The 24,037-nt window shown below is 34.9% G+C and overlaps 1 protein-coding gene across 1 annotated transcript in view; it reads left to right on the top strand.

The window, feature by feature from the left end:
• The window catches only part of PTPRQ (protein tyrosine phosphatase receptor type Q), a 188,802-nt gene that overhangs the window by 156,360 nt on the left and 8,405 nt on the right, over nt 1-24,037 (top strand). Inside the window, exons 36-42 of the mRNA XM_028105499.2 lie at nt 7,836-7,862; nt 8,502-8,583; nt 11,769-11,859; nt 18,008-18,084; nt 22,290-22,424; nt 22,620-22,745; nt 23,097-23,245. Coding sequence (XP_027961300.2) covers nt 7,836-7,862; nt 8,502-8,583; nt 11,769-11,859; nt 18,008-18,084; nt 22,290-22,424; nt 22,620-22,745; nt 23,097-23,245 — 687 coding nt within the window. The remainder of the gene's footprint in view (nt 1-7,835; nt 7,863-8,501; nt 8,584-11,768; nt 11,860-18,007; nt 18,085-22,289; nt 22,425-22,619; nt 22,746-23,096; nt 23,246-24,037) is intronic.

Here is a 24,037-nt window from a genome sequence, read left to right on the forward strand (position 1 = left end):
AAGATTTAAGTGATCACATCACACATAAAATAACCATTTCCAACCAGCACTCAAAGCTGACCTCTCAGCATTCCAGACTCACAAGGGGTCTGGTTGAGCAGCTCTGCCAAGTATCTTTCTTTGTCATCGTTAAACAGAATTCTTTTCCTTTTTTTTTTTTTTTTTTTTTTGCTTTATGCCATTAATGCCTCAGAAAAATCCTTCCATTTTTACCTCATGTTTCTCCTCAAGCACCACATTTTCTCTCTTCGAATTAGTCAGTAGTGTCCCTGTTTAGTCAGAGATCTTACTTTGATAGAGCTCAACTTAACGGTTTGGATTCATCAGAACCTTTATAGAACACCTGTACATAAATCCTATTTGTTAAGGTAGATGTAGTCTTCCTCCAAATTTAGTTTTCCAAGGTTACCTTCTGACCCCTAACTGAGGAAATTAAGTGCTAACTGCCTCACTAGTTAATAGTTCGGGCTCAAAGCACTTCTTTTTAGATGACAGCACATCATCTGTGTCCTCAGATTCCATCCTCACCGAGAGCCTGTGCCCATCTCTTCACACAGCTTTCAGCAGTTTCTTCACCTTCTCTTCTACTCCTTCTGCCCTCTTGCCCAGATAGCTAAGCCTGTGCCCCTGGCTGTAATTTAGGATATGTGGTTGACAAAATAAAACATCTGTCAGGAATTTGTTTTCAAATGTGCAAATGTGGAGAGGCTTAGTAATAATGAAAATTCAACTCTTGCACCTCGGGTATCTTCTCTTATACCTCTTTGACATCAGCAAGAATGTTGCTTTTCCTTATCTAAATGTCCATTTTACTTCATTTGGGTAAAAGAAGTGTCAGTCGGACCCTACCAAGTGCCAAGCACTGTTCTGGGCACTGGAAATTGTGTGATGAAAATGGAAGGGGCATTGCCTTCAAAGAGTTGCCCTTCAAATAGCTAAGCTCCTTTTAAACCTATTTGTCTTTACAGGAAATATACTGAGAAAGTACTTAGGACAGCACTTATGAATTGATTGTTTTTCTAATTAAATAAGAAAAATATTATGTTACTTACTTATCGAGGTGGTATGTTTACCTTATAAGGTGAAGTTTTAGAGTCAGCTCTACAGTACCAGCTATCAGGATAATATTTTTCAACTTTGTTTTACAGTTTTATTGAGAAATAACTGATATACATCACTGTGTAAGTTTAAGGTATATAACATAATGGTTTGATTTACATATATTGTGAAGTAATTACCACAGTAGATTCAGCTAACATTTTTTTCATATAAATCCAAAAAGAAAAGAATGAAGAAAAGAAAAAATGAAAAAAAAAGTTCTTCTGATGAGAACTCTTAGGATCTATTTTCTTAACAACTTTGAAATATACCATACAGCAGTGTTAACCATAGTCATTGTGTTGTACATTACATCCCTAGTACTTATTTACCTTAATACTGGAAGTTTATACCTTTTATCTGCCTTCCTCCAATACCCCCTCCCTCTGCCCTCTGCCTCTGCTAACCACAAAGCTGATTTCTTTCTCTATGAATTTGTGTTTGCTTGTTTGTTTGTGTTTTAGATTCCACATATAATTGAGATCATACAGTATTTGTCCTTTTCTGTCTGACTCATTTCACTTAGCATAATGCCTTCAAGCCCATCCATGTTGTTGCAAATGGTAGGATTTCCTCTTTTTGTGGTCAAATAATATTCCTTTGTGTGTGTGTGTGTGTGTGTGTGTGTGTGTGTGTGTGTGTGTATGTCACAACCTCTTTATCCATTCACCCACTGATGGACACTTAGGTTGCTTCCATGTCATAGCTGTTGTAAATAATGTTGCCATAAACATGGGGGTGCAGATGTCTTTTTGGGTTAGTGTTTTCATTTCCTGTGAATATATTACTAGAAGTAGACTTGCTGGATCATATGGTAGTTCTATTTTTAACTTTTTGAGGCTTGGTTAGGATAACTTTTTAAATTTATATTAGGGACCACAGAAAAATTATTGGTGATATGGTAAAAGAATGAAGAAATATCTGGAAATGGAGCACCGGGGTGGCTCAGTCGGTTAAGTGTCTGCCTTCGGCTCAGGTCGTGACCCCAGGGTCCTGGGATTGAGCCCCACGTCAGGCTCCCTTCTCAGTGGGGAGCCTGCTTCTCCCTCTGCCTGCCGTTCCCCCTGCTTGTGTCCTCTCACCCTCTCTGTCAAATAAATAAATAAAATCTTAAAAGGAAAGAAAGAAAGAAAGATCTGAAAGAATACTATTTTAAAGCCTAGAACAAATAAAACAATAGGAAAGAACAAAACCGAAGACACCTTTGAAAGCATTACAGTAATGATAAGTAATAGGATATCATTATAGAAGTAGATGTAAATGTTGGAACAATTAATGGCTTGATTGAAATATAGAAATTAAAAATTCACACTCAGTATTTTATAAAACTTGAAAGGATTAATTAATATGTTTTACCAGAAAGATAGATTCTTAACAAATTTTTATTTGAATATGAAGTACATGTCAGTGTGCCAAATACATATTTTAAATAAATGCAATAAAATTTGAGGTTCTTTGCTTTTTAACCTAACTGAAGTAGAAAACACAAAATTTCTCAGTTTGTCCTGTGCCACTGGTAATGCTGATTTAAGCTGCTCATCTATAGGCTATCATCCATGGCTCTCCATTTGGACTATATTTTAATTCCCTATAGATTTCAACTAATTGACCTTGAGGGAAAGCTGAGTCTTTGTGACAATATGGTCTTCAATCACCACTGCCAACATAAATAAATGGTTCCTCTCTGAATCTATCAAGAGTAATCTGAGTGGAATTTAAGTTTTTGATAGACTTTTAAAAAATGAGCCCAGACATGAAATAATACCCTTTTCAACAAAAGGGAATAGGATTTAAGACAGCTAAGATTCATGGAATAAAAAGCGTTTAGCCCTTTCTGTTAGAAAGTGGTCAGTTTTCTTATTGAAATCTGGACAATTCCCAAATTGATTTATATAATAATGACCTGAATTTGATTTGACAGTATCCTTCACTATTGTAAGTGAATAAAATACCAGTCTAAAATGCTCTTCATGTAACAAATTGTTTTTAAAAATGTTAATAAAAAGTTTTCTATATGAGTTTCTTTGAGTGTCTTCACAGATCACTTAATTTGAAAATAGCGCTCCTAAAAATAACATTGTTGACTTTCATGCACATTAATTTCTGTAAGGGTTTTTTATACTTATCTAATCAAACAGTTTTTCCTAAAAGAATTTAATTTCTTCATCAGTAAAAGTCAATGCTTTTTTTTTTTTGTATTATGCCCCACCTTCTTTTCTAATTCCCTGGATAAGTTGTCCAAATTAATTTTTTTCCTATTTAAAAACAAAGCTTTGAAACCTATAATAAAATTTAGAACGCAGCCAATTCCCTTTTTAAAAAATTTATTTATTTATTTGAGAGAAAGAGAGAGAGAGTGGGAAGAGGTGCGGCAGAGGGAGAGAGAGAGACTATCTCAGGCAGACACCCCACTGAGCACAGAGCCTGACATGGGTCTTGATCTCACAACCCTGAGATCATGACCTGAGCCAAAATCAAGAGTCAGATGCTTAACCTACTGAACCACCCAAGCACCCCAGATACAGCCAATTCTAAAGGAAAAATATACCCATACATTATGAGGCTAAGTATCAAAACTACTACAGACAACAACAAAAAAATCTTTTATTTGAAATAGTTAGGTAATATTTGCCAAAATGTCCTCTCAATTTAAGCTACCCAGATAGGTATTTCAATTTCAGTTCACACATACTGGTGACATCGGCATAGACTGGAAAATTACATAAAAATTAGACTTTAGAAGTTTTATTTCTCACATTATGTAAATACAAATGTAAAGAATAGGTTACATAAAGTGACTGGGTTTAGATAAAGAGAGTGATACAAATGAAAATAAATCCAAAACAGATCTTACTCTTTTTTTGAAGTCTATCTTTTTTTTACTTGGATAGGCAAGATGATTTTATTGTTCATATATCTAATTTCCTAGCACCTGTTAACTTTCTAATGTTAGGGGATCTAATATGGCTTTGTTTAGACTCATATAGTGTTTTGGGGTTTTTTAAGATTTTATTTATTTGACAGAGAGAGAAAGAGAACACAAGCAGGGGGTTCGGGAGAGGAAGAAGCAGGCTCCCTGCGCCTGCTGAGCAAGGAGCCCAATATGGGACTCAATCCCAGGACCCTGGGATCATGACCTGAGCCGAAGGCAGACGTTTAACCGACTGAGCCACCCAGACACCCTGGACTCGTATAGTGTTTATTGATACATCATTGATCATACTTATCTAAAGCTCCTGAAAATTCTCAATTGCTTACTATTTTAGTGGAAAATTCATTCAGTTCAGATACTCTCTTAATAAGCACAGTGCTTACATTTAGCTTTCTGTGTATCTTAGTCTGAATGCATCCAAAATTGTATATTTAATAATGATTTATTCATTGTCTACTATGAATAAGGTTATGAGGGTCTTGTAGTAAGGCAGTGTTAATCCTGCCCCTGCCTTCGAGTACACATGAACCTCAATGCATGTGTCCTTAATACATGTGCTTATGTAGCCAGAATACAAGGTGGAAAGTGGTTTGTGCATAGAAATTTCATTTCCATGAAATTATTTTATCTATAATAGAACAGGGAAGGTCCATGAAAGAGTTAACATTTGAATCAGCTATTGAGGAAGCAGTAGGACCTGGTTGTGGGAAAACACCTAGAATGGTACAAACCGAGAGGGAGAGATGCCAGAGAATTGCTGGAATACAAACAAGGTATGTGAAAGGTAGTTGTAAGGAATAACATTAAAAGTGCCAGTGTGATGAGAATGCCTTCACATGATAATGTGAAAACTGAATTATTACAATCTTTATGGTATTAAGGATTTATTTAGGATCTTAAATTGAGAACTAGAAAAGCCAGACTCGGATTTGAAGTCTGGATATTTATGACCACTCTTTATGCTAGAGACCCTGATTAAGAAGAATAAAATAGGAAATCTTGCTGCTTAATTTAGCACATTGTAATCTACCCAGTTTTGAATAAAATTTAAGATAGGATATTCTTCTGGAAAAAAATTATCTTCCTTTATATCAGTGTGAATTGTAGGACAAATGGGTAAAAGGAGCTTGAGTTTTACAAAATAAAGGAGGAATAGCAATTATAATACTAATGATATTAACTAATATTTATGTATTGCTTCCAAAGCCAAGGGCGTTTCTAAGCATTGTACATGTATGAGCTTGATTTACGTATACTTACCCTATTTTCCAAATTAGGAACTGAGGCACAGAAAGATTAAGTAACTTGCTCAAGGTAATGTAGCTGGTAATTGTTGGAGCAGGTATTTGAAGCCATCGTATTTTATAGTACAGAAAGTTTTCACAAATATCCATCTGGATCCAATAGCTACCCAGTTACAGTTTAAAATTAGTATCTTTAGAAAGATCTTTCAAATGCAAAATAAAATAATAGTAAAAAAAAGCAACTTTCTGTAGTGTTTACAGTGAAACTATAAAGAAATTGACAAAAGAAAAATATTTTATTAGTTTTTGTTAATATTTTTATATTTATTTATTTTTATTAATTATAATTTCTAAATGAGAATAGACAGCATAATGAGAAAAAGAGCAAGGATGTGAATAGTAACATGGTGCTTTAGCTATTTCTTGTGCATTTATATTTTAATATGATTATTCATGTTTAATGTCTTTTGAGGATTTGATGAATGTATTCTGATTCTTCAAATTCCTTATTGATTGCTGCCCAGAAGCCAGCCCTACTTTAGATTCTAGATAGCCTAGTAAAAATATTCTGCCAATACCACCTCAAATAATCTTGGATTCTCTAGGAAAAGAGAGACCCTTCTACTGTAGGATGGCAGTCTGACTGTTCTCAAATAGGTGGACCATAAGCCTGTCATTAAATCAGATGTAGTGTGTGTGAATTTCACCAATCACAAACTGAATAATATCCCCTGTTGTTATGAAAGTGATATCCACGCAAGTCAAGAATTTCCATTTCTGTGTGGTAGCAGGGAAATTGATCTTGCCAATTCAAATATTCATATTTCTATCTTAAGTTCAGTTAATTAGGATTTGCCCAACCTAACCCCCTCGCCTTTCCTGTTTCTGAGGAACATGATGGCATAAGAGCACTGGGCATCAGTCATTAAGTGTATTTGGCGGGTATGGGTCTAGCCCATGATTGTATTTTTTTCTTGCTGGTCTTTGCTTAAGGGTAATTATTTCCAACAGGGATTGATTGTTGCCTCAGTCCCCACTTTATCTGTTGCTATGTCAGAAGTATTTCCAGGGCCTCTAATTCAGACATCCTCTATCTTCCTGTCCCAAACCCCAAATCAAGGATTCTTCTGATTCAGTAGCCCATTCAAACCATCTCCATATCCATTTAGTTAAAAATTTCTCTCTTGCCTTCTCAGAATCATTCTAGGTTATTGTAGGAAGCTTACAAGTTCATCTACCAAGACTTTGCTCAAACATTGCTGTTTTATCATTGTGACTCCATGTTTGATGATGGGATGTTGTATGAGGTTATACCCTGAGAAGCTGGGAGATACCTCCTTCTCCTTGGGGACACCTATTGCATTAACCAGAATTCTATCATTCTTCTTGGTAGTACTTGCTTCTGCACCCCCATATTTTTCACCAATTTCTATATTGTAATAAAATGAACATTTTAACTCATGTTTTTTTCATTGAACACACCCCTTTGTAACCATTTTCGTAGTATTCATTATGACACATTTTTCAATCTAATTATTTTCTTTCATTTGTCCTTTACTTTGAAAACCACATCCTCTTATAAACATTATTCACTTCAGGAATGCAGTAAAATCATCCTTGATAATACTTAAAATTTAAAACTTTGAAAAATTTTTATTTTATTGATTTTATTTCATTATACTTTGTGCCTTTTGTGGTTTTGCAGTGCTAATTGATTGTGCATGACAAATGTGTTATTAAAGATGTTCCCATCTTTGAATTTGTGTGTGTTGCATAGTCTATTTGGCTGTTAAAAATTATTTCAGTTTTTTTCAGAGTATGAATAACTTGACCAATGAAATGTCACAGGAGATATGTCTAAAGGAACTGAAAGAATTGTGATATTTTATGGTTATATACTCATCAAAACTCACTCATGAAATAAAACTTAGGCAATATGATGTCATTTTTCAAAGATCCACTCCCCCTGGTTAAGCGTTCTCTATGGACAAAGAAAATATTTTTTTAAATATACATTAACTCGGGCGCCTGGGTGGCTCAGTTGGTTGGGCCACTGCCTTTGGCTCAGGTCATGATCCCGGAGTTCCAGGATCGAGTCCCGCATTGAGCTCCCTGCTCGGCGAGGAGCCTGCTTTTCCCTCTGGCCCTCCCCCCCTCATGTACTCTCTCTCTCTCATTCTTGCTCTCTCAAATAAATAAATAAATCTTTAAAAGAATAAATAAATAAAATAAATAAATATACATTAACTCTCTTAGACTCTAAATACTATGCAATATATAAAAAAGTGACCTGTTTTTAACATAGTACCCCAAAGGCCTAACAATATTAAAAGAGTATCTTAGCTTGAGAGGGAAGCTAAGTTATTATTTGGCCATCTTGAGTCCAAATAATATAATTTAGAAAGATGAAATAGAATTTAAAATAATGATTGCATATCAGGTAAAGGCATAGCACATCATACATTACTGATTTATTATATTTATCTGATTTTAATCTAGAACTCTTTCAGAAAGACCTATCCCCTCAGCTTATCACGCATTTAACACAATCTCTGTTGCAGGTTACTTAGTTATAGAAAATCCATCAAGTAAGTTTGTTAAATATCTTTTCTTCTTTTTGAATGTCAATGCTAGATTCACGGATTCAATGAATCTTAATGTGTGGTTCCTTTTTTGTATGTTTGCTAGAAAAACCTCCAAGCTGGATATAAATCATAAAAGCATGACTAATTGCATGGTAACTGGAGAAATGCTTTCTCTCTCTCTGGGGTGAAGCCTGCATGTCTGTATTTTAGCTTGGGAAGTAATACGGGGATATTTAAACTCCTTAGGGTTTAAAAACCATATCATTATGAGAATGAGGTCACTGCAATATTTTATATCTTCTAAAACCTTGTAATGTATAAAATGTTTTCTGTATGACAAAGAGGTATTATGTGCTTTAGGATTCAATGATAACTTTATGCCCTTATATTTACTTGAAAAACTTTTTTCCTTACAATGTGAAATCATTCATATAAAGTCACTTAAAAATGGAAAGGATTTTGTGCCAGGAATACAAAGAAAGCACACTTACAGGGGAAAAGTTAATTTTGTAAATATGGCAAAATGACTTTAAAGGGCTGTGTGGTTACGGGTTTTGAAATATCTGTTGTTCTTTGACTTATTCACTGTACAGCCAGTGCCAATCTAACGTGATTCCATTTTCTACCTCTCTTTGCTTGGAGGCCGGTAAGCAAGAAGTCCTTCCTGCAACATGTTGAAGAGCTTTGCACAAACAACAACCTAAAGTTTCAAGAAGAATTTTTGGTATGTTACTAGCAGTTGTCACAACATTGCCAGACCTCCAGTCGTTTCATGTGTCACATTTCATGTCCATTTTAAGCATGCAAGGCCATGAAGGACTCTGGCCTTGATAATCAATACCCAATTACCAGGTTGATTGTTTGGATAGTAATGTTACACGGGGTGGCCTCTGGTGCAACCTGAACAGAATTATTCACCTACTGTGTGAGGAAAGGGTGCTCTTCTTCAGACCTCCCCAGCAATGGCAGCCTGGCCCCATTTCTGCTCTGCTCTTTCATCCAGATGTGCATGGGAGTCTGGAAAGTCTGGAAGGTTGTATTCATTGGTTTTTGCTGGTGTGTGAGATTTAGGCTTTACCATAATTGTGGTTTTATATTTAAATAATTATTTTAGATTTAGAGACCAAATAATTCCATTTTATATCTGCCTGCTTAGTTTATGTTAGTGATATAGATGAACCTGAGAACAGAACGTGATATTTCCAGAAACTACAAAAATATTATTTCTAGAACTATCTAAAAGTAAAAATACCTGTGTTTTACGAGACCTATTTTTAAGTTACTGTGAAATAAATACACTATCACGTTATGGAGACTATGTTGAGTTAAGAGCCTTCCACTTTAACACTACTTAAAAGTTAAGATTAATTATATTGCTTTCAACATTTTGTATATCTATAAAATTCAAATTATATTAATGCATAAGGTATATATCAGATCTCTAAACATTTTTAAAACTTGTGTGCATCTTTCCAAACTTACGTGATTATTTTGTATTATATAAGTAATATGGATTTCTAAATGTCACCAAAAACTTTATTTCTTTTTTTTCATGAAATTTTTAGTGTGTGAACCTATGAAACAAAGAATTAAGCAATTGGCTTGAATAATTCAGGATTATAATATTTCAGCCTCTCAGGGAATAACAAAATGTGAGAAGATTAATGGTATTTCCTACAGCTCTTTGGTTATGCTTCTTAAGTAATATTGGCCTGGACTTAACAAAATAGATGGTACCCTAAAACTTTTCTTAGCATTTACACAGCGAGAATTCACAATTTTTCAGAAGCAAAAGTGTAATTTCACTAGAATAGGAGCGAATATAATTACATTATGCATGACTGAGTAGATGAAAAGTTTTATTAGCAACATTTTCACATATATTACATTGAGAAAATTTCTAGTTGAACTTCTTTGGAGATCATGGTTTTAAGAACTTTTTAAATACAAATATATAGGTTGTATGTATGTATTATATAAACATATCTATACATGTAAGGAATTTTTTTAATTGTTTTTTATCCTAATGCTATACTAAGTTTTTTAAAGCAAAATTATATTTAAATAAATAAATGCATATTTGATAAACTTTAAAACTCGGATCATAACCACTTATACCTTAAATATTTATAAGCTCCTACTATATGGTAGGCATTGTATTTGGCTTATTGATATATATCAATTCAATGCTTAATAGCTAAGTGACTTTGGATAAATCATATAAAGTCTCTGTTCCTCCATATCCTCATTTGTAAAATAATAGTATTTACCAATAATAGTATTTATCTCACTAAGTTGTGAACACTAAAATGATTGAATGTGTGTAACACTAAGAATAGTGGCTGACACAAGTATTAGCAATGTATTACGACTATGACTTCTACCATAAAGAAGCTCATACTATGATAAGAACTGCAGACATGCATAAAAAATGCGTAAGTACACTGTATCATGACAGAGATATGCAGAAAGAAGTGAGGATTGACAGACTGCACAAAAAGGTGTTGTTTGAGATGAACTTTTGGACTAGCAGAAAACTAAAGGGTAAATAAAGGGGGAAGAGTATCCCAGAGAGTGAGAAGAAATGCAAAAGCATAAGGATGCAAAACAGTCTCACTCAACTATGATCCCACTGAAAAGAACAAACAGTAGGAGAAAGAACTGAATAGGATGATGGAGGCCCTCTGTCCCCTGGTAAGAAAAAGGTTGCAAGTGTGACATTACTATCCAAACAGTCAACCTGGTAATTGGGTATTGATTATCAAGGCCACAGTCATTAAATCTATAATTGGAAACTTCTATGTGAAATAATTACAGAAAAAAAAGTACCACCTTTCAGGAGATTTCCATTTCACCTTTGTTTTCTCCTCTATTCCTCTCCTATTCCTTTATCTATATGAATATGCTGACATATACTCCCAACACCTTGACACAGGGAAAGGGTTCTAGGATTCCCTACTTGGTTAAACAAATTTTTTTCTAAGCCTTTTGTGCCAGTACACCAGATTTCAGATGCTTACACTGCACATACTCACATGCAAAAGACTGTCTGGCTTTTTCTTTTTGAGGAAAAATAAGAGGGAAAGGAAGACTTATCTAATAAAAGGAGTAGTTTATAATGATGTTGAAAAATTGTAAAAACAAATTTTAACACTTTTTAAGGAATTTGGCAAGTTGAGATTTATTTCTAAAATGAAAAACCATAAACTTTGTAAATATAAATCACCAGCTCAACAAAATAATGAACACATTTTCTTGCACCAACTTTCTTAATGATGAATGGATAATATCATGATTTTTTACCAAAATGTCAATAATGGATCTCCTTGACCCTTCATCTGTGTCTGATAATTCTTAATCACACCTTTGCATTCCAGTATCGATTTAACAATGCCTACTGAGAACAGGAATTGACCTTTGGCATCTTCTTAAACTGACCAATGTTGTACCAATTAATAGGCATGAAATCACGCTGCCTGAGGAGAAAAAACAAATAATAAATCACCGAACTCCCTTCCCCTACTAAGTGGACATTAAAATATTAAATAATACTCAGTGTGTTCCTGATGAAACCATTAGTAAAGTATGGAAAAACGTTATTAGTAACATGGTTGCCACATCTTAGAGCTTCTAAAAGTACAAAGAAGTTATCCCAGAGAAAGCAATAGACCAACTGACCAATTTTTTCAGGATATTTTCAGTAAACGTTTACATAAGTTCATTGCTGTTAATTTGACCTTGTTTCTGCAGTTATTAGAGGTGTTTTCAATTTAAAAGTAAAAGGGTTTAGAATAAAGGTGTTTTCAATTTAAAAGTAAAAGGGTTTAGAATAAAGAATAGTTTTTTCCTAAGTAGAGTTTCTTGTTTACCTCTGAAATAAATCTAAACTGCAATGACTTCATTCCACAGGAACTGCCAAAATTTCTTCAGGATCTTTCTTCAACTGATGCCGATCTGCCTTGGAACAGAGCAAAAAACCGCTTTCCGAATATAAAACCATGTATGTGCCCTGGTTTCAACCTGCAAAATGTTTTAAAATGAGCACCAAATGCATCTTAGCCTTATTATTTCTTAAACCTATTAATATTAATTGAATTACAATAATGCACTTTATTAGCAGTAATTTTCAAATTGTATCTCTTTTGCTTTGTTAATATTTATTAATGTTAATGTACATGATTTTCAGCTTGTTCATACAAGGTTCACTTATGCAGGTGCAAGAAACTGTAGACCTAATAGTTTCTTAGCTTTGTAATTTAATCCAGGTAATGAACCTCTCTAACATCTTCCTACAGATCTAATTCTCAAATGAAAAGAGAAATATGTAACTTTGTGCATTCATTTCCCTTAAAATTAGGGCTGTGCTTTCTTATGGAATATAACAGATGCATTGCAAAATATTCATTGAAGATCAAAGTAAATGTGTGCTTACCAGGGTGGTTTTTCAAAGGAGGCAGGTGGTGCCTCACCATAGTCGACAAAACTTCATTTTTCAATCAATAAGAAAAGAAACTGTATTATCACTTTAAGAATTAGCAGTGATCGGGGTGCCTGGGTGGCTCAGTCGGTTAAGCAGCTGCCTTCGGCTCAGGTCATGATCCTGGGGTGCTGGGATCGAGCCCCACGTCTGGCTCCCTGCTCAGCGGAGAGCCTGCTTCTCCCTGTCCCTCTGCCTACTTGGCTCTCTATCTCTCTGTCAAATAAATAAATAAAATCTTAAAAAAAAAAGAATTAGCAGTGATGTGAAAGGAAAAATAGAACATTCTTCTGTTCATAATAGCTATATATTTGATATTACATTTTTTGAACAAATGTGCCTCCTATCTATATTTTGATCCCATACACTTTATATTATGAGATAAGAAAATGCTATTTGTGATATTCTGAAATATTATTAATATTGTTTCAAAATCTAGAATTTTAAAATACTCCTAGTTTTAAAGTATTTTTAATAAATATACATTTTTCTATGTTCTATGCGTTTTCAAAACTATACTGGGAAAATTCCTTACTTAAGAATTGAACTCTTCTGCCTAGAAAGACACAGATTTGAAGAAGGATAAAACCGCAGAGTGTAAAATCATAAAGGATGTGGATAGGAGGACATGGACCAAATTCTGATATTCTAGAACTCAAGGATAACTGAGACATGAAGTAAACAAATTTAGGGAAATATGATATAGGAAGTAGTAATCTAGTGGAATCTGCTAATTCCCAAGAATTAGGATAGGATGAAAATGCAAATAGCTTTTATCACCCAAAATCCCTTCTGGAACAAAGCAAATCATAAGTAAATGACTTTAGGAGCAAGTTGACAAATCAGACACTATTGTAAGAAGTAAGGAATGTTAGTATTGAGTCTCTTAAGTTTCTATGGCATGAAGTTTCTCAATAGGTCCTTTTGTTTTCCTTTTCAGAGAGTTAACCTGGGTTGGATGTATCATAAGTTTAAGAGATATGGAAATTCTCATGTCTTTATATTTGTCTGTACCTAAATTTCTTCGGTACTGTCTGCTTCATGCTTATTCAATGCTCTTCTGTGAAAATAAACACTGTAATCTGATTGAAAGACAGTTACTGGGTGCCTGGGTGGCTCAGTCGGCTAAGTGTCTGCCTTCAGCTCAGGTCGTGATCTCAGGGTCCTGGGATCTTGCCCTGCATCAGGCTCCTTGCTCACTGGGAAATCTGCTTCTCTCTCTGCCGCTCCCCCGCTCTTGCACTCATTCTCTCTCTCTGTATCTGTCTCTCCCAAAAATAAATAAATAAAAAATCTTTTTAAAAAAGGACAGTTACTATGGAATATTTAATATTTATTTACAATCATATATTTGGCTGAAGTAATTTATATCAGTATATATAAGATAAGCAAACCAAATATGGCTAACTTATTTCCAAAGACCAAAGAGTATCTAATTTAAAATACATAAAAATTTGAGACATTAGTAAGATACTCTTTTTAAGATTTAAAGAGAGAGAGAGAGAGACCAAGCAGGAAGAGGGGCAGGGAGAGAGGGAGGGAGAGAATCTCCAGCAGACACCCCGCTGAGTGTGGAGCCGGACAACACGGGCCTCAGTCTCACGACCCTATAACCATAACCTGAGCCAAAATCAAGTCAGACACCCAACTGACTGAGCCATCCAGGCGTCCCAGCAAGATATTTTTAAATGTGCCATTTCAGTCTTTTTTTAATTAAGATCCCAGTGCATTATTATCTAGGTTCACATCATGGGTATAAGAAAAGTCAGACGACATAGCTTATTACTTATAGGATAGGAAGAGAATATGAGTGGCCAATGAAAATAAATAACCCTAAAACAACAAGAAGAGCTGAAAAGTCTGACTGCCCAGTTTCTTCAAATCTGAGGCTAAGACAAAAAATAATTGTTGATGATGGAACTATGTTGTAAATCAAGGATGTTTGGGATATTATAAGTGGCATTTCATGCATTTTTCACCTTTGCTACAGTCAAAAGGATAATGTCCAATTGTTTTCTGCTTTCTTCTTGATTTCAGTACAGAAAACTTATGGAAATTTTTCAAATAATATATTACATCTATGTTCAATATCCTTTAATGGATTTGTAGGGAAACCTTTTTCTTAACTATACTCTTAGAGAGTTAGAGGTCCTATAAGATAATTTTGTTAGGTAGATTTCTCTATTTTTCAAGAATGTGATTAGAATAATTTATTAATTCAACTAATGTACTCCCTGCTGTATAGTAAAAATGCTAGGAATGTGTGGGCACTGATCAAACTTCCTGGGCTACAATCCTGTGTACCTATTCACTGCCTTAGTGACTGGACATTATTCAGTGGTGCCCACCTTATAGGGTTATTGTGAGGATTAGATGAAATAATTATGTAAATCACTCTGCCCAGTACTGGAACATGGAAAGCTCTCAGTGTTAATTCTTATGATTGTTAGTAATCAATGGGTGAATAAGATTTAATAACAGGCCCTTAGGGACTATAGTCTGAACATAGCAAGCCCACTTCCCTAACCTGAGTGAGAAGGCAAGCTGTAAACTCACAGCCACCTCTGTGGGCAAGTACACCCCAGCCACACACACACACACACACACACACACACACACACACACACACACACACACACACACACACACACACACAGTACAAGCAAATGAAATGTTTAAACTAAATATATTCTCCCACTGTGCTTGCAGAGAAGCCGTGAAGCTGAAGAAACGTTTTTTTCTCCCATAGAGAATGAATTCATTTTAATAGACTCTGAATTTTAGCTTGAGACAGCTTAGTGGAGTGCATTGTTTCCCCTGAGTAATGTAGGAAGTAGGATTTCAAATATCACAGTGCATTTTAGAAGATATTAGCTTACAGGGCTTTAAGATACTAGAATTAGCAGCAAATGCTTGCAGAAGAGATTTCCAAATCTCCCTTTGACAGGACACTATGACCTTCAGAAATGTTCCAACACCACGAAGAAAAGTTTTAGCTTGCTGTTGACTCAGATAATAATAAGCAGGCATATCGCATGAACAGAAGCCTAATGGCTTCCCTTCCTAAATTACAGGACTAGCCACAATGTCATTAAAGTAGTTAGATCATACCAAATTCAAGTCTTTGGGATGTAAGTCATTTGCATAAATTTGCTTAAACATTCCCCATCTCTAAACATACCAGGCTGGTCATTTGAATCACTAACAATACAGCAAAGTCATTTAACAGGTAACATGTGCTTAAGTTGTTTTTTTTTTAATTTTATTTTATTATGTTAATCACCATACATTACATCATTAGTTTTTGATATAGTGTTACATGATTCATTGTTTGTGTATAACACCCAGTGCTCCATGCAGAACGTACCCTCTTTAATACCCATCACCGGGCTAACCCATCCTCCCACCCCCCTCCCCTCTAGAATCAAGTCTTGTTCAGCTTTATAAGTTCCATAAGCTTTCATGTAAGTTTTCCTCAAGAGGATTCTACAAAATAAATATTATAACTATATATTATAGGTAAGGTAATGAAGGAGCAGAGAAGTTAAAGAATTCACCTAAGGCCATTCATATGGTAAAAAGATCATCTGGAATTCAAACCCACACCCGTTTACCCATTTTCCTCCACTACCAGTGCCTTCCCAATGAGATTTAAAAAAAAAAAAACAAAACTTCAAAATAATTATGTAGGAATAGGTATTTTATATCATTTCATGCTTAGCTAAAATTAGCACTGGAGGGGCACCTGGGTGGCTCAGTTGTTGAGTGTCTGCCTTTGGCTCAGGTCATGATCCCAGGGTCCTGGGATCGAGCCCCGCATCGGGCTCCCTGCTCAGCGGGAGACCTGCTTCTCCCTCTCCCACTCTCCCTGCTTGTGTTCCCTCTTTCGCTGTGTCTCTCTCTGTCAAATAAATAAATAAAATCTTAAAAAAAAAATTAGCACTGGACATTCCAATTGAAATACCATCATAATACCAACTGGGTAAAAATCCTCAGGAAAAAAATAATTTGAACCCCCTTTTTGAAGAAAAATAATGGTTAGGGGGCATCTAGTTTTACCAGATCTTAAAATAGTCTAAAGAATAATAATTAGGGGCACCTGGGTAGCTCAGTCGTTAAGCGTCTGCCTTCGGCTCAGGTCATGATCCCAGGGTCCTGGGACCCAGCCCTGCATCTGGCTCCCTTCTCAGCGGGAAGCCTGCTTCTCCCTCTCCCCCTCCCCCTGCTTGTATTCCCTCCCTCACTTTCTCTCTCTCTCTGTCAAAAAAATAAATAAAATCTTAAAAGAATAATAATTAAAAGTGTGGTATTAGAGAGTGGGCAGATACATTAATGGAAATGAATAAATAGTCCAGAAATAGGCTTAGAAATGCACAGAGAAACCTAGTGTATAATAAGAGTGGTATTTTGAATATTAATATTTGAACATTTTGAAATGTTAACAAACTGGGACTTCATTGTTCCAAAAGGCAACAAAGAAACAAACAATAAAATATAGACTTTACCTAGTTCTATAAAAAATAATAATAAATCCCAATGGATCAAAGATTGAAATAGTTGAAACAAAAGCAGAAAAACCATTAAAAGTTCTAGAAGAAAATATGAATGTAAGATTTGTAAAAATAAAAATATTGGTGTGACAGACACCTTTGTGTGAATGACACAAGAAACCATCATGATGCCATGAAGAAAAATAATTCAAATTTTGATTATTAAAAAAATGTACATTTTCTGTATGGCAGGATAGCTAGCTACATTGATGGATAGGGTCAAAAAATGACAAGAAAATTTCAATACATGTAAGTATGTATTGAATATGTAACATGATATATTTTTTGTATAAAATATTTTTTAAAAATAGAAAAATAGTATAATATGAAGTGGCCATTAATGAAAAAGGTATTTAAAATGGCCGATACACAAGCAAAGAAGCTCAGTTGAATTGCTTTCAGATTTAAGGAAATAAAAATAAGTATTATGAGACATCAATTTGTATCTATCAAAATATCATGAACTAAATAAAATGTTTAACAATATCTTGTGGTAGTGAAAGTAAGAGGAAACAGAATTGTTCAAACACTTTTCAAACACTTTTGTTCAGAGTATGAATTGATATAATTAGAGAAGAGTTTGGCAATATCTTTTGAAATTTGAAATGCATGACAGGATTTGGGAATTTTACTGCTGGTAATGTATTCTACAAATACACTACAACATATATGCAAAAAGTTTAGTTATATTTATTTATCACTTCACAATAACAAAATGAGGTGAATTGAAATCATCATAAGAATTAAATTAGTATGTTTTATTCAAAGAACGAAATACTATATGGCTGCTTAAAATAATGAACTAGACATTTTTGTTATGATTATATATGGAAAGATACAGGTAAATGAAAAATATTGCAGAAAAGAATGTGTATCACTCCATTTGTGGTTAATTTTTATGAAATTGTATAGACGATTCTAGAAATATATACAAGAACATATTAATAGTCATTGTCTCTGGGTAGTGGAAATATGGGATAAGAGGGAACTTCTACTTTAATTACGACCATCTGTAATGTTCGATGTTACATCATGAATTTCTTTGTATTACTTTTATAGTAAAATCAAGTAGTAGCAATTTAAATAATGAATTAGGATTACTGTCTTATATTTTCCTCTAGATAATAATAATAGAGTGAAGCTGATAGCTGATGCTAGTATTCCAGGATCGGATTATATTAATGCCAGCTATGTTTCTGTAAGTTGTTATTTTTTTATGTTTTATATTCTTATAAAGCATAAATACTTCAATTATATTACTCTTCCAAATATTTTAAATCAGAAATTTGTTATAATAAATGCTTGCTGCATTAGATTAAAAATCAAATGAAACCAAAGTGTTTTAGGGATCTCTCTCTCTCCCTCTCCTTCCATATGGCCCTCTTACCCTCTCAATGCTCATCACTATCACAGGTATATAGAAACTTGAAATGCACCCACAATCTGCACTGAGGTTGACACGTGGAATTGCCCTTGCCCTTACGGTCATTAAATTCAACCATTCACCTGGGAACTGTTTCTGAATCAATCCTGATAATTAGATGTTAGCCTCTCTTGACATTGTTTCACCTACTTCCTCCTAAGGCAGATGATTGTATCTCTGAACAACTCCAATATACAGTTGTTTTCTTAAAAACAAGATATGCTCCCTTATATTTTTACCGAGTGGCTTCAATTCTAACATATAGCAAAGTTAGCCATCCTTATCATGGTGACCCTATAGACACTTGAGGGTTTCCTCTAGTGTGCACAGCCCTATATTCTTTTCTTATTTGTAGGTCATCACTCCCAGGCCTGCCCTTTGGTCCCACTGGGACTCTGCTTCTGTGATGCTTTCCCCATTAATGTAACTTGTTCCGTGTCCCATTTCCTTGAGACCCCTGTTAAGGGGGAACATTTCTTTCTAAATTCTATGTTGGTTGATATTGACTTCAAAATTGCAATCATATAGTGGGTCTTATTGTGAAAGGGATATGTAAAGGGAGAATTTAAGATTTCTTAATAGGGGAAATGAGGGAGGGTTTGGAGAAGTTAAAGCATTCTTTGAATTCCAGCCTATTTTTATGCAAGAACTTTAAATCCATTTTGAAAAACCACACACATTTTCTATTGTGGTGACATGTTTTAGTCACTTATCAAATGATTGATTCCCTTGAAAATATAATTCTTCTCTAACGATTTGGGTGAAATATTGTGCTTACTAATTTTCATTGCAGCCTAAACTCTATAGCATGTTGAAGTTCTACTTTGATTTACAGAATGATGCATATATGCATTTAAATTAATCAGTGTGCTAATGATCATATGTTTTGTGATACTATAGAACAGGGCAAGGGCAAATGGTTGTATAAGTGATCTATTGATTTGTACCATTTTTATTCACTAATAAATAGGTACAAAAGAATAACTCACATTCTCTCTAATGTTCAGTCAGATATAGGGTGACAGTATAGGGTATGAATATGATTAGAAAGGAAACTGTCAGTTTTAGTAGGTGTAACTAAACCACATGGATTTACATGAACAAAGGAATATTCATGAACACCCAGTGCTCCCTCTAAATATTATAGGTTGTCGGGAAACAGCCATAAGAAGATGATAATGCAGGATGAGCAATAAACTAAGAATTCTGAATATATATGGCCTGCTATAATCAAGTGATGTTGTAATACAATAAATCTTACAACAGAGTCACTATGACCCGTATGTAATGATATGCATAATCATTACTGAGCTGCACGGTAAGCAGGCCCAGATGGAAAGCACTCTACGTTAAGGCAGATTTCAGATTTGGAATGGAAGTATAGTGTTGCTCTTAGCTCTTGGGTAAATCTCCTTGGATTGGAATGCCAGGAACAGATTGGGGATAGGAAAGCCATGATACCATAGTGGCCCTCACTTCGCTGTCCCCAAATTCAGGCAGTCTTCCCTCAGAAGAGTGAAGGCTTCTCAGAAAGAAAAGTCTGATGCATCAATTCCCTCTGCCTTCCCAGTTTTTTTCCATGGCACCTCCATCTGAGGTGCCATGGAAAGTTCATGAACACTTGTTCCAGGAGCAAAAGACAGAGGCCATGTACAAATGGAACATCTCAGGGTGCTAGAGGAAGAAGGGAGGAGAACTATAATGGGAGGTAGGGAAGAAAACAAAATAACTAGTCCTCAGATGGAAAAGCCAAAGAACTCAAGTCCTGGGGAAAGGAAAAGGGAGAAGTGATGTACTTTAAGTACATCTGTGGGATATCCTTTAAGATTGGGAAACTCCAGGCCAGGGTCTGCAACTAGATTAGTACATCTTTATCTCTCTGCCTGTGGCTGTCCTGGTGAATTGTGCTCCCGTAGCTAGGACTCACAGGGAGCTTGGAACATTTTGATGATGGATGGACTGTGGGAGAGCGGTAGGGAGAGAAAGAGATACTGCATCCTTGTAAACAGCCCCTAACTTTACAAATGAGTTTAGAAAGGTTTTCAAGAGAATTAACAATAAAAACATTATGCAAATGGGACAAGAGAAAGGCACCAAACCCTCATAATTATCTCTACTTGAGATGCCTGAAACTACTTTAACCTGAGAGATTTTTACCATAATTAAAAATTAAAGATTAGGGGCGCCTGGGTGGCTCAGTCGTTAAGTGTCTGCCTTCGACTCAGGTCATGGTCCCAGGGTCCTGGGATCGAGCCCCGCATCGGGCTCCCTGCTCAGCCAGGAGCCTGCTTCTCCCTCTCCCACTCCCCCTGCTTGTGTTCCCTCTCTCTCTGTGTCTCTCTCTGTCAAATAAATAAATAAAATCTTTAAATAAAAAAAAGAAATTAAAGATTAAAGGCCATGATGCAAATGAGCTGTAATAGCATCAGAAGTATCAGAATCGTTCCCACATTGATAGAATATTATAGTACCATAGGACATTTAGTCCCTGAGAAAGGGAAATGCAGATGACCAGGAGAAACATTTTATAAATTGATTCCTGTTAATTGTCCTCATCCTTGAAACACTTTCTTCATTTTGCATCCAGGACATCATTCTCTCAGTTTTCCATCTACAGCTTTGACTCTTTCATCTCAGTTCCCTTTGGTTTTCTGTTTTCTCCTCTCCTCCACAACCAAACACTTGAATTATCTAGAGCCCAATCCTTGAATTTACTGTTTCTTTCCAAATTAATTTCCTTGATAATTTCATCCATTCTCGTGTTTTAACTGAGATCTGTGTGATGATTAGTTTCAAATTTATGTTTCCAGTTTGGATTTCTTCCTGAATTCCAAACTCATATACCCAATTGCCTTCACGATATTCCCACTTGAATATCTAACAAGGATTTCAAGTTTAATAGGTCCATAATGAATTCCTAATTTTCCCTTCAAACCTGCATATCCCGAAGTCTTCCCAATCTTCCTTTGAAATTTTTACTGATTCTTATACCCAATATCCAATCCATCAACAAATTTTATTGACTCTGTCTTCAAAATACATCCAGATTCTGTCACTTCTCACCATCCACCTATTATCACCCAAACTACTCCCTTGGTTTGATCATTGCAAAAACCTTCGAGCTATTCTCCTCCTTTCACCTTTTAACCCTGGTTAAAAGGCTGGTCTTCTTATAGAAATCAGAGTAAAATTGTTAAACCATATACTCTATATGTTCAAAACCTTTCAACAGGTTTCTAGATCATCCCAAGTAAAAACCAAAATCTTGTAATTACCTCCTGGGACCTAAAGCACCCTAACCCTCCCTCCTCTGTTCATTCTTATGTCATCTTCTATGACTGTCCCCTCCTCGTTTGCTCCACTCTAACCATTTGGTGTTCATAGAAAATTCTAGACACATTTTTCCTTTAATGTTGTTACACTTGACTTTCTACCAGGAACACTTGCCCCCAAATCCTACAGAGCTCACTCCCTTACTTCTTCAAGGCTTTCCTAAGATATCACCAGTGACGCTTTTCTGAACATTCTATTTTCTAAAGCCCTCTCACATAGCACTTACCATTTTTAAAAGTTCTATGTAATTTGCTTATTTAACAGACTTAATGGACTTAATGTCTATCTCCCCTAATATATAATAAATAAATATCAATATATTAATTTATATAAATCTAAAGAATATAAAATAAACAAGAATGGGAATTTTAGTGTCTTTTGTCAGTGATGAATCCCCAATTCCTAGGACAGTGCCTGGCACACAGTAGAAACTCATAAATATTATTTCAATGGAAAAATGTACATATTTTAAAACTGAAAGAAATCACCAAAAGATTAATGGTACTTCATTCTGGATAGTGAGATTGTGGGTGAATCCACATTGTATTATATATTTTACAACTAATATATTTTTATCTGTTGCTCAAAAACTAAAAAAATACTGTATATGTAAATGTTGATTTAATGTTGCAATTATATCCTTTTAGGGCTACTTATGTCCAAATGAATTTATTGCCACTCAAGGTCCATTACCAGGAACTGTTGGGGATTTTTGGAGAATGGTGTGGGAAACCAGAGCAAAAACATTAGTAATGCTAACGCAGTGTTTTGAAAAAGGGCGGGTAAGTTATCTGAAAATCTTTTCACAAGATGTTATTTTACAATTGTCTTAATATATGTGTGACAATTACAGCTAATACTGTGAGTCATCAATAATTTGGACATCTATAAGGCAGTTTTAACTTAGTAGCAATAACTGTGATATATAGATCAATATAACAATGGTTTTTAAGACTGTTGATGTTCTCTGAATACAGATCAGATGCCATCAGTATTGGCCAGAGGACAACAAACCAGTTACCGTCTTTGGAGATATAGTGATTACGAAGCTAATGGAGGATGTTCAAATAGATTGGACCATCAGGGATCTGAAAATTGAAAGGGTAAAAAAAAGGCAAGGGAGGGGAAAACAATAGTAAATATGAATGCTCTAAATGTCTAAAAGTAAAATTAATTTCTAGAACTGTCCCTTGCAACAATATAAACACTCTATATTAACATCTGTTTGCAAGCTTTTTTATTGTTTCCATTCATACTGGAAGGCAATTTGCTTTATTGTAGCTATAATAGAAGATCTATCTTGCAGGAAATCATGAAAAACATAGTTTCTCCTGTTTGGTAAATAGTTATTTTTAAAAGAGCACCTTCAAAAGATAGGACATCAGCTGCCTTACACCTTTATTGTGGTACTTTAATAATCGTATCATGCTTCTTTAATCTGTCATGTTACCTAGCATGGAGATTATATGACTGTTCGACAGTGTAACTTTACTGCTTGGCCTGAGCATGGGGTCCCGGAAAACAGTGCCCCTCTAGTTCACTTTGTAAAATTGGTTCGAGCAAGCAGAGCACATGACTCCACACCCATGATTGTTCACTGCAGGTAAGGAAGAGACTTTCAGAACCTTATATGAACACTAGAAATGGTCTTTAAAGTCAGTGTGGTCTTTTTATTATCATGATACTGTTGATTATTTTCTGGCAGGATGTTAATGTAAAAATTTCCAGTTTTCAGATGTTTTACAGGTCATAATGGAACAAATTTTAGCTTTTTAAGAGGTTAGATGGCAAAAATAAAATGAGTAGTGAAGGTGTCTTAAGCAAGGGAAAGTATCTTACTGGTAAGGGAAAGTATCTTACTGGTAAGGGAATCTTCCTGAACTCTTGACTGGATTATGCCTCTCAGAGGAAAGTCTTTAATTTTTTTTTTTTAATCGTGGCCCCTCATTGATAGGGGTGTGTGTGTGTGTGTGTGTGTGTGTGTGTGTGTGTAGGATTTTAAGAATTTTTACAGATAAACATCCGATCCTTTATTATTACAATTGGCATTAGTCTACTACCATAATTTAAATTTTTTTCATAAAAGCAAATTTTTAGATTTGAGTTGTAAAGAATAAAAGAAAATGAACTTTATAATAAAGATCAAATTAAGTGACCAACCCAAGTATGACAGTTTTTTACAAACTTCAGCTACACACGTTGTCCTTTGACTAGCTCTTTGAACGTGGTTAAGAGAATAAAACTATAAATTGAAGTTTTTCTCTGCTTTATTTTCATTGGCATTTAACACTCTTAAGAAATAAAACTCAAGGTTGTTTAGAATTCAGAGTTTTTTCTGGACAGGTGGATTTGATTGTTTTCTAACATAATAAATTTAAATAAGTCTCAACCTGAG

Source organism: Eumetopias jubatus, unplaced genomic scaffold (genome assembly GCF_037043125.1).
Source record: "Eumetopias jubatus isolate StellerSeaLion01/CBP00866 unplaced genomic scaffold, mEumJub1_p1.0 scaffold_8, whole genome shotgun sequence".
NCBI classification, from domain to species: domain Eukaryota; kingdom Metazoa; phylum Chordata; class Mammalia; order Carnivora; family Otariidae; genus Eumetopias; species Eumetopias jubatus.